The 12518-nt window shown below is 35.2% G+C and overlaps 1 protein-coding gene across 1 annotated transcript; it reads left to right on the top strand.

The window, feature by feature from the left end:
- The first annotated feature begins 6765 nt into the window (after positions 1-6765).
- Positions 6766-7536, top strand: LOC113326445 (protein DOG1-like 3). The gene has a single exon (XM_026574174.1). It carries the CDS (start codon positions 6766-6768, stop codon positions 7534-7536), a length of 771 nt encoding a protein of 256 aa, XP_026429959.1.
- Positions 7537-12518: the final 4982 nt, after the last annotated feature.

Genomic DNA, 12518 nt, shown 5'->3' with positions numbered 1-12518 from the left:
ATGACAAAGAAGAGGTAGACCTGGCACACATTATTAGTGTTATACAGGACAGACATATCTCCGTCATTTATTTGTATCTTGCATCACAACCTGGCTACCACCAAAAAATGGTGATTGATCTAATACAGATCTAACACTCCTAGGTACAAACGACACTAAGAAGAAAATATAAGTTATATATCCCTAAAATTCCACTCCAATGTCTTCAATATAGAATTTCTGATACTGCAAATGATTATTAGTTCAATTCACTGCTCGAGTCAATTTTTAGCATCAAGAACTTCTCCATCACGGTTCACCGTATCCACTGCAAACATAATTTTTTTTTTGTTTAATAGACAATTTTTCCTAATTCAAAAAATTAGCCAAGTTCTTTGTCTTTTTCTCTAGTAATAATACTACTGTTTTCATAGATACCATATTATTCAGATTCTAATCATATCCATGGCCCTTACCACTATTCCAATTCAGAGAACATATATCTAAACAGGGGATATTTAAAAAACAAATACCTACAAAAGAAGAATTTAAATAAAAGATCCATAAAACATTAATTAAAGCAAAAAGATTTGTGCAAAGAGAAACAAATACCTGCAAGAATTTTGGATCTTCAAGCCTCATGTAATACTCTAGAAAATCCAAACTATCAAATTTTTTGAATCGGTAATGCTCCAGAAACCTGTGCGGACCATATAAGTAATCAGGCAGAGAGAGTCCTTTTGCTTGTCTAGTTAAATATATTCATGCCACAACGCAACTCTCGAGTATAATCATGTCCACCATAGCCAACTTAATTTGATTATCCTCTTATTCCATTAAAAGGTACCGACTGACTAGCATCATATTACCATCACACTGTTATGATAAATGATCTGTGGGAGTCTCCGCCGTTAAATTTGTTCAAGCCGAAGACAAGAAGAACGAGGCAGAAATATAGAGATAGTAATTTCGCAACTCACGAGCACATTGACCCACTAACGTAGTGCGTGGGCTATGAATAATAATAGAAAATGTCAAACTCAAAATTATAGTCCAAATCTATTGATCAAAGTCAAATGGACTATGATTAATAAAAGCATGGGCTATATTTAAGAGAAGCCATAGAAAATTATAGGTACTATGAAGAAGAAAGGGCGAGAAGAAAAAGTAAAAAAAATTGGAGAGGCGAAGAGGCGGTGAGAAAGGGATTAGGGTTTAGAAAAGCTTATATTCGCTCGCCGGAGTATTACACACGTGAATTTCGTGTGGAGCAAACAATTAAAATTAGGGCTGTCAATGGGTCTGGGTCCTCCCGGGTATCACTGGACCCGGATCCGGACCCGGATGTATAAAAGTCGGGTCTGGTTCCTAAATATATGGACCCAGAACCGAACCCGTTAAAATACCGGGTACTCTTCGGTTACGGGTACCCATTGGGTATCATGAAAACTATAAAAAAAATTCAAAAACTTAATATCTATCTCTTTTGGGCTTGATTCTAATTTTTTTTTTTACAAAAATTTATTATTATTTCTTCATTAATGTATTAAATAAAAATTATTTGTAAGAAAAAATCGAAAAATGAAAAAAAATCTAAACCAAAACCAACAAAATACTTATAATTATGGTAAAAAGATGAATAAAAGTTAGAATAACCGGGTACCTATTATCCGTGGGTAACCAACGAGTATTACCCGTTAAGATTCAGGTCCAATCGGGTAATTACCCGTCGGTTCCAAAGTTGTTAATGGGTCCAATTTTAGGACCCGGTCCGGGTCCGGATAATGGGTACCCATTGACAGCCCTAATTAAAACCCATGTTTCTTATTGGTGGGGTCAAAAACGCACAAGATGATTGGTGGTATGAAAAATCGAAAATTTTCTATTCGTCAAAATATTTCTGGTTGGGCCAGAAGCTCTAAGAAGAAAGTTTGATTCAGCTTTTAATCACATCAGAGGAAAATTTCCTGAAATCATATTATTATAATTTGTTTATATATTATTATTTTTTGTATAATAATAATAAAAACGGGGAACCTAGCTCAGCTGGTCATCCCCGTTCCACAGAGGTTTCATCCGTTCCAGGAGGTCCCAGGTTCAAGTCCTCGATGGCGCATTATTACAGAGTTTAACATGGAAGGTAGAGTTAGTTTTCCCCCTTGCGACATAATCACACCCCTTATCCGCTTCGGCTCCCTTGGCGTGGTTCCTCATGAGGCTCGCTGGTAGGCTATCATGGCAACATGTTCATCTAATGTAGTAGTACGCTGTTGGAGCTTAACTTGTTAAGCTTCCAACTAGTTAATGTAATAATACTCTTTATCCAATATTTAAATATTATGGGTCCAAGAGCATAGCTCAGTGGTATCCCATCAACTCCAGTAAGGAGGAAGTCAGGGGTTCAATTCCCACCGTCGTGAAGGTTTGTAATAGATTAGTTGTATAGTAGGTTAAACGATGTTGGGTCTGGCAGTGGGGCCAATCCAACTGGATGGGTTCGGATAAGGACCTGGGCTCGACTTTCTCGTATCAAAAAAAATATTATCTTTCTAGTAAGGGATCCAAAAACGCCACATGGCACAACCACAATCGTTCTGCTATGTAGTGAAGCCATGTCAGCATAAGTATACATATCATCGCCATGTCATCACACACCTTTTCACCTTAATAGGCAGGAATGAACAAGTGCACAATCTTAATGGACTAGATATTGAACTCTTTGGATAACCAAAGAGGAACGAGGAACTGTCCCTTTGTTAAACAACATACAAAAATTGGCACCCATTATTTCTCACAATTTCGGAGATCAATCCGGCTATCGGAGACTACTATAATGACAATGCCAACAAGTAACTACTTTCCACTTACAAAAATGACAAAAAGATGCAAAAATGACAAAAAGATTCATATGAACGTGAAAAGATACAAGTTATTTAGGATGAACGTGAAAAGATACAAGTTCAAACGTTTTGGTCATGAAAGCAAAAAAAAATACCTTTTCAAATATCATTTTTTTCTTGGATAAGAAATGCCTTTCCACCAATCGTCGAAGTAGGAAATGCAGAAATTTATTGAAACTCATTGATAAATTCTTTTTGTCTTGGATAAGGAATCCCTTACACTGACACGTCCACACAATATTCACTCTCAGGAGTTCTAAATTAATATAGATCCACATCAGCGTCCATCTTTCGATAACACATTCCCAACAGACACCTTCCTTCGCTGACCAACAAGCACGTGACTGGAGAAAAATGTCCATTCAAGTTATCTCAACAGGCATCTTTCGCTGAGACCTACGAGTATGGGTTTGGAGAAACATATCCATTCAGGATTATCTACAAATTATGACTGTACTGGAAGTGCGAATATATATATTCTAGATTTCAACCGAGTTTAATCACCTTTCAAAAAATATTTCTCTTTACCGCATACATAATGTATAAAAATTGCTGATTTGATCTTTCTTATCGATCAAAAAAACCTAAAGTGCTGATCTGGATTCAGCGAAGTTGATGCTGGAGGCAAACCTTAAAAAAATAAACGCTATCAGCCGTCAGGGATATATGGCACTAATCTGAAAGAAGTAATTTGTGATTCATGTATCAACCAAGTTTCTTATCTAACAAAACATTGAGATGTCTGTTTAATTCTTTGTATTTAATGTTTCAGAGTAAATGAAAGAAAAAAGTTTGTTGAATATTTATTCGCTGAGTTAGCAAATGATTAACTGTTGATCGTCGGACAAGATAAGGAAATTGACTCCTGGGGGCTACTAGATTTTAAGAAGGTGTTTTCATTTTTATTTTATGAGGTTTTGGGAAGTATGCTGGTCTTCAATGGATGAGTTTCGTATCCTTTTTTTGGTGGGCGTGATAACATGAAACCGGTGATCTAACGAACCTTATTGATGCAACGCATTTTATTGAGACTATAAGCCTTATCAATTTTATTAACTATTTTTTTCCTCCAGTAGACATATATAGTCTTCCAAAACATTATAAGTCAATTGGAATGACAATCTTATATGATTGTATTTGAGGGTCGAGACTACAGTGACTACTAGGTTGGAGCCTTTTTGCTGTTCAAAACACAAATTTCTAAAGGTATAGGCGGTAATGGTTGCTAACAGCAGCGGAAACAAGTTTAAGATGGAACCTGCAGTCATCATCATCACCAGGATGAATTAGTCAAAACTACTAAAAAGTTTATGGAAGGGATGTTTAAGTCATGTGATCTATTCTCTGTTTGGAATTAGCAGTAGTAACACATCAAAACGTTCATCAATATGTTGTTGATTTCGTTATGAATTTATTAGTACCTTGACGTATATATCAACGATTCAGCATACAACAAGAAATGTAGAAATGCATTTTGAAGAATAAAAGGATTAAAAGATTGAAAAAGTTAGTATCTTTTGGAAACAACTGAAAAGTGGTTGTGATGATACTAATATTCAAATTCATCCACTGAGGTTCATAATGGGTTTTGGAGAAGTCTTCTTCATCAACATAATTCGTGATGAGACCAGTGCTGAGATGGTATCAGTGACACTAATGAAGAAAACTAAGAATTTGGAGGGGTTAATAATGAAACATTAGTATTGATGATGAGAATCACGAGACATGGTTGGTCATTGAAATTCCGAAGATTGTAGTATTCCGAACAAAACTTCCTGCATATACTACACAAAATTGAAAGATTCTCAAATCATTCTCATTCTCCGTGAATATCAAGTTCAAGTAGATTTATGATGGTCTATCTTTGGCAAGTTTGATAAGTATATTATTTAGCAACAATGCAAAATAATATGCACTGCTAATCTGCCTTCTTATGAAAAGGAAGAAATGGGATAAAAACTAAAATAGTACTTCGTAGTCTTGGACGACAAGAAAGGCATATGAAAAATTTAGGTCTCCCATTTTTGCTTTTGAGGAAAATCAAAGAATATAAATGAGCCACAGTTCTTATATTTGCATAACTATACGTTATACTCCGGTGCGCACCGGGTTAGGGGCTTGTAATAATAATATTTATAATATTTAAATATATGATAAATATTTTCTTTCCTTTAAGTTTGCTGGCACAACTTTATTGTATAATTTATTTGTTTATATGATAATAATACTAATAATACTTAAATAAATGAAAAATATTTTTTTTTCCGATAAGTTTGCAGGCGAAACACAACGCTGCATAACATGATTATCTTTCTGGCACAACACATCACAATATGTCCTCTAATACGACACAACGCACCAACACACAACGTGCCAAAATCTCTAGCACAGCATAACACGATATTTAACACGCTAAATATGTGACTTTTCATGCTAAGATGGTATATGCTGGGCCGGCACGTTTTAACCTTATGCGAAGACCTTAAAGATAAAGGTAATTTGTTGACATAAAATACAAAACATTAAAATAAATGTTTGTTTTGATGAGTATGTCGAGTGATAGGTGTATCTATTTCTGTTTAAATAGAATTGTCACTTGACTGTAGAAACCATAATTCACAAAACAAAAATTCTCAATCAACCGAGAAAAAAGCAAGGGAAAAAAACCCGCCTCCCACAAACCCTCACTGCACGTCTTCCAAAGGACGGGCCTCACTGGAACCCGCCCCAAAAAAAGAAAAAAATATCTTTGAGAGTCGATTTTGCCATGGTTTTCTCCACTCGGTTCCTTTAGAACCATTGTTCGCAAAATTTAAAAATAAAATTAAGAAAGTCTTAAAATGGAAACAATTGATGACTTAGCATGGAGTCAAAAACCAATTGCCAAATCAGGATTGAAAAAATTAACCATATAAAAATCATTTGAGAGAACTTTTTGTGAGAGTCTCTAAAATCTTTAGCGGCATTAACACCTATATAGATACGGGAGTACTCCAAATTCAGTTGGAAATGTGCCAACACCTATCAAGTTCAATTAATGCTATCCGGTGATTGGCTTATAATAATGGCGGTGTTCAGCTGACGTTTTAGCCACCGAAAATCTAGAAACAGCCCGTTAAATATTTGGTGCAAATCAAGTTCAACTAATTCTAGTCTCTAGACCTTTAGCTGTAAACTGAAATATAAGTGTTGTCCATCCACCTTTTAGCTCACAATGTTACTAAGGACCAGTTAAAAACCTCGTGTAAATAGAGTGTGGATGAAATTTAAATATATGGACCAATAGAGTTTCACCAAATATTCTCACCTGGCTTACTAATTAATTTGAGGGAATGTCACGCTGCAACGTGGGGGCTTAGATGAGTTCGAGTTTTAAGAAGGGAGATTCTAGCGGTGGATTTGCGTATCGTCATGTATTTCAGCTGACGCTTTAATTAGAGGGAATGTCACGGTGCAATGTGGGGGCTTAGATGAGTTCGAGTTTTAAGAGGGGAGATTCTAGCGGGGGATTTGCGTATCGTCATGTATTTCAGCTGACGCTTTAGCCACCGAAAACCATAAACCGAACTAATGCCTTGAGAAATCAGGACAAAATTAAATTCACATCACTTTGCTATATCTTTGACATATACCGCCAAACTAGCAGTTACATGACTCATGGCTACAAAGATGCCCTTGTCTATATTTTGACATATACTGCCAAACTAGCAATTACATGACTCATGACTAGAAAGATGCCGATGTCTATATATTACTACACGTGTATAGATGGATAAAACATACACACACCCTCATCATTTGTTCTTTGCACTTAGCTAGTAGACCACTCTCTTGTTCAAAAAAAAAAAAAACTTGTAGATCACTCCAACTTTTCTTGCAGTTCGTGATGGCAAGCTCATCCGATCAAGTTCAATTCGTTGAATGCTATCAGAACTGGATCATTGAACAGCAACAACTTCTTGAGGAGCTCCTACAAGTGCACAACCAAAACCCAAACGACGAGCAAGAACTTTGTTGTATCATCGGAAAACTCATCAAACACTTTCAAGAGTACACTAATGGAAGAGCCCAACTTGCAATAGACAAACCTTCATCCTTTTTCTTACCTACGTGGTGTACTTCCGTTGAGAATTCGTGCCTATGGCTCGGGGGTTGTAGACCCTCGTTATTGACTCTACTCGTTTACACGCTCTGTGGTTCTCATGTTGAGTCCCAACACACTGAGTACTTACGAGAAGCGAGAAGAGGCAACATAGGCGATTTATCAGCAGATCAACTCACTCTTGTTGGTGAGTTACAGTGTAGAACAATACAAGAAGAAGAGAGGCTTTCAAAAAGGATGGCTAGTATACAAGAGAATATAGCTGATTGTCGTCAACTCACTAGGCTTGCTAACAACTCGGATGATACTGAGTCCCATATTGGGCAAGTGGAACAGTATTCTTTAGATTCACATTCTAAAGATCTGGCTAGTATATTAGTCGACTCAGATAAGTTGAGGATGAATACTTTGAAAGAACTTATAGGCATCTTATCACCTTTACAAGCGGTGGAGTTTCTGATTGCTGGAAAGCAGCTTCATCTTTGTATGAATCAGTGGGGCCAAAGGAGGCATCACATCACGGGGATGGACGAACATACTGGAGAAGGCATATGATGGTTTACGGTATAGGTACGTGTTTGTATGCATGTGTAGTTCACTAGAATCAAAAGAAAAAACTGCATTATTTTCTGATGCAGCAAGTGCGTAGGCTTTGTTTTTTGCATAGTCACAACAATGTATTTCTGCAGTTTAGACTTTAGATTTGTATCCAGGGGTAGGAAAGAAATAATTAATAAAAGCAGATCGTATTACGTACCACTCCAATCCAAATATCAACAATGCACGTCAAATGATTCACATTATTGTACGAGTACATTTTTTTATTAATGAAAGAAAGTTTTATTCCAAAAGCTAAGAATTGTACCACAAAATATCCTGCCGATTTACAATACCCTGAAGTATTTTGGACTTTAAAATTATACTTTTGGAGTCATTTTCATCGAAAGATTCTTGTTTTTTTCGACTCCATTTGGCTAACTTATCCGCTTCCCCGTTATCGTGCCTATTTAATTACATACTTAATATTTACAGTAGCGTAATTACACAAGAGAGTTAAAACATCATTTGGAATAATTTTTGTTCTCCAATCACAAGCTGATGGTTTGTTGTTCAAAAAGTTTACTGCATCCTTCAATCTGCCATTATCTGTATGTTATTTAAATGCAACTTCTGCGCCCAAAGTGCTCCCTATGTTGCTAAGCCTTTCGCTGCTGCTGATCCGGTTGTATGCCCCGAAAAGAAATAAATATCAGCTATTTTGTTATTCAACCAATATATCATTTCAATCCCATATGAACCATCCTCCTCATCATAAGATGCATCTACATATACAATTTCATGCTTGAAATCTACAACAGTCTTCTTTTGATAGTTTTTATTACCCCTGCTCTTTGTTCTTTTGGATACAGTCAAGTCATAGTATTTCTTCCATTCTTGTAAGAATATTTGAATTTCTTTTATGCAGTGAATAGGATCTGGTTTCACCCTATGAAAAGTAATATCATTTCTGTGATTCCATATTTTCCAGCAGATGAGAACCAAGATTTAACCTAATTGAAGAAATCTTCATTATACATGCTGGCATTCAAGACCAAGCCGTACAGCTCTTGTGAAACTGCAAGATGTAAATAGGTGTACTGATGTTTCCGGTATGTTGGAATTACACAACAGACACGAAGATTCCACATTATTTAAGACTGAATTCATTTTAGCTCTAAGAGGAAGTACATCGGTTTTCATTTTCCAAGTAAAAAGAGTAACCCTGGGAATCGTTTTTAGATGCCAAATGTGTTTCCAAATTTTCTCCCCATTGTTGTCATCCTCATGAGATAGCATCCTATATGCTGACCTAATAGAAAATTCCCCTTCTTTTGTACCTAGCCACCTTAATCTATCATGATTGTGTATATTAATATGTATAGACTGAATTCTGGTAGCTATGTTACTAGGAAAAACAAAATCAATTAAACCCTTATTCCACTGACCATCAGTAATAATGAGGACGTCAGAGACATAAACTAAATCCTCATGTTGCCCATTGCGTAAAATACCCACTTTAGGAATCCAATTATCCATTCCTATTTGTATGTCTCTTTCATTACCAAACTCCCATATGTTGTTATCTTGAATGACTTGTATGCCATTTATTATACTTGTCCGTATCCAAGATGAATTGTAATATTTTGATTTATGAAAAGGACGATTCCTCGAAATATATTTTCGTTTCAATAACCTGATCCAAAGGTCATTTGGATTATTTAACAACCTCCAAGAAAAATTAATAAATAAGGATATGTTAACCTTATGGGGATTACGAAACCCCAATCTACCTCAAAATTTAGGCGTAAAAATTGTACACCAGACCTAAGGATAATATGCCTTCTTAGAGTTATTCTTATTCCATCAGAAATTCCTTTGGATTTTATCAAAATTATCTAACATAGTAGTTGGAAACTCAAACCTTTGCATTTGATAGCATGGGTAGGCAGAGATAATTGAATTAATCAACACTGTGCGCCCAAGTTGGGACAAGAGTTTGGCTTTCCAACATGAAGGGTTTTATATGCCTTCTCTAATAAGGGTTTAGAATTCAAAGCCCTTTGTCTATTGAACAAAACGGTTTTCCTATATATTTTTCATCTTTCGAAATTCTCCGAACTTTTAACATCCTAGTCAGTAACTTTATATGTTTATTGTGCACTTTTTACTGAAAAACACCCCCAACTTATGATATTTTATATTGTGACCTGAAGATTTACTAAAGACATCAAAGATGTGCATCAGATTTCTAACCTCTGAGATGACTGCTTTACAGAATATAAAACAGTCATCTGGAAAAGCAAATGAGAGATAACCAGACAATTTTTATTTAGTTGTATTCTTGAGAAAGTTTTATCTTGCTCAGCATGTATAAGCAATCTCGACAATCCTTCTAGAGATGTTATGAACAAATATGGAGATAACGGGTCTCCTTGCCGGAGACCCCTTGATGGTCGAAAAGAAACACCAGGTATTCCATTTAACAACATTGTTGATTTAACAGTCGTTATACACTCATAGATTAAATACCTATTTAGTAAACCCAAAATTCTCAAACATATGCACAACAAAACTCCATTCCATCTTGTCAAAAGCTTTAGATAAATCTAATTTCAAAGCTAGAAAACCTTTCTTTGTTTTACTTGTGTTCATTGAGTGCAACATTTCATGAGCAATGACGATAGTATCAACTATTTGTCTTTTCGGAACGAAAGCATACTGGTTTGGGGCTATGATTTTATCCAACATAGATTTTAGTCTAGTTTCCAAAAGTTTTGAGATTAACTTATACAAGGAATTGCTAAGACTTATTGGTCTGAAATCCACCGGAGTAACCGGGTTTTATACCTTTGAAATTAGTGAAATAAAATTGTCATTTAATCTTCCTATAATTTACCCGTATCGAAGAATCTAGTTACTATATCAACCACTTCCTGCTCTAACAGACTCCAATGTGACTGAAAAAACCCCGGGGCCATCTGGACCTGGTGAACCCCAAGCATTCGTGGAAAACAGAACTTCTCTAATTTCATGTTTATTCGAGACTTTGATTAGAGCTTCATTTTCCTCGTCAGTAATCACTTTAGGAATAATATTATTAAATATAGAATTTATATTATTACCTTCCATAGTAATAATATTAAAAAAATGATCTTACAGAAGCAAATCTAACTACTCCTTATCTTCCAACCAAAGTCATATTTTTTCTCTTAGAGAGGTATTGTGTCTTTTTTTAATTATTTTAGGCTACCACATGAAATATTTAGTACACTTTTCATGCTCCTTGAAAAATTTATCTCTACTGTTTTCCAACAGATAGATGTTTTCAATCTTAGTCCAAGTTTCCAGTTCCTCTTCTAGTTTCTTTAGTGTTTTCCTAGAACCAGGTGAGAAGGCTTAGCATTTTCTACATCAATTGCTTCCTAAAAACATTTTTTTTCCATTCCTTGAAATCAAATGACAAGTCTCTAGGATTTGTTGCAGATCCGTAAACTTATTTCTCATTTTATTCACTGCCCAAGCATTTTATATAAATTTTTTATATTATTTATGATCCATCCATCCTCTATTGAATCAAAATCTATAAGCAACGGGTTATGATCTGAAGAAATTCTAGTTAAGTGATGAACTAAAGCACCTGTAAACTCTCAAACTAATCTACATTCACTATACATCTATCAATCATTTCCCATATATTATCTACACCTTCTCTTTGATTAGACCATGTAAAAGGGTCCCTGTAAAGCGTAAGTACAATAATCCCAACTGTTGAATTACAATCTGAATAACAGAAGATACCCTGGAGTTTGATTCATTCCCTCCCTCTTTTTCAGTATTATCTAAGATATTAAGGTCACCTATACAATCATTCATGGTTGTTTTATTTGATATCCTAGTTGTTGAAGGTATTCCCACTGGCTTGATTTTCCTTGTGTAGTTAAGGCGTAGTACATACAAGAAGCATAAACTATAATCCCTATTGTTTTAAATAAGACCGTAATGATATTTAATTTGACTTCTACTAATTGGACATTTAAGTTATTAAACCATGCTACTATTTTCCCATCAGATTTACCTATTGATGGAATAATAACCCAATCCTTAAATTTTAACTTTTTAGCAGTTGTTTACATTTTTTCTAGAGACATTTTTCGTTTCCAAAAGAAAGACCAAATCGGGATTATACTTTTCTAGAAGAAACATTGTGTGATCGAAAGTTTTAGGGCTGTTGCATCCCTGAGCATTCCAAGATAAAATGATCATTATGCCAGAATATAAATATGATATCTTGTACTTAACTTAGGGACAACACACCACAAAGAATGGCTGAGTAATATAACTAATCTCCTAACCAAATCCTTAATCACAAAAACACAGTAATTTGAAAAATATAGATAAATATAAAGACTACGTACTAATGCTAAAAAAAAGAGCCAAAGTTTAGATAAATAACCACATCAGAGATTTTGATACTCGAGCTCCCCTCACTAATGACTAGTTCCTTGACCTTCCCAGAAACCATGACCTCCTCATTCAACATTGCTTCTACTGCATCAATTGGTGTTGGGTGTAAAGGGAACAAATTCTCTTATAGTGAGGAAAGAGCATTCGATACAAAATCCGTAGTGCCTCTTCCCGAGTCTTTGTATTCTACCAAAAGCCAAGTGTAACCCTGTAAATAATGCTTTCCTTCTATCAAGTCCTGAAAATATTTTTCCTTTTCATTCTTCTTGATATTTTCCTCCTCCTATTCTTTTTTATCACTATCTTCTTTTCCTTTTCCTTTACTATTACTTTTCTTCTCTACCTCTGATTCTCTAATTACCACTGGCTTTGCCTTAACTTCTGGATTTGGGCACCTCTAATCAATATACATTCTTTTCCTTTTTCCATTTGCACGATTTAATTACTGCTTCTTTATCAATCAAGATTCTGAATTCAGTAGATGTTTGGTCAGTTTTGTTCCAGTTTTCGGCTTTATTCTTCTTCAACTCTTG

This window comes from Papaver somniferum, unplaced genomic scaffold (genome assembly GCF_003573695.1).
Source record: "Papaver somniferum cultivar HN1 unplaced genomic scaffold, ASM357369v1 unplaced-scaffold_10, whole genome shotgun sequence".
NCBI lineage: Eukaryota > Viridiplantae > Streptophyta > Magnoliopsida > Ranunculales > Papaveraceae > Papaver > Papaver somniferum.
The sequence above is the reverse complement of the archived record's forward strand: the minus strand, read 5'-3'. Positions and strand labels throughout refer to the sequence as shown.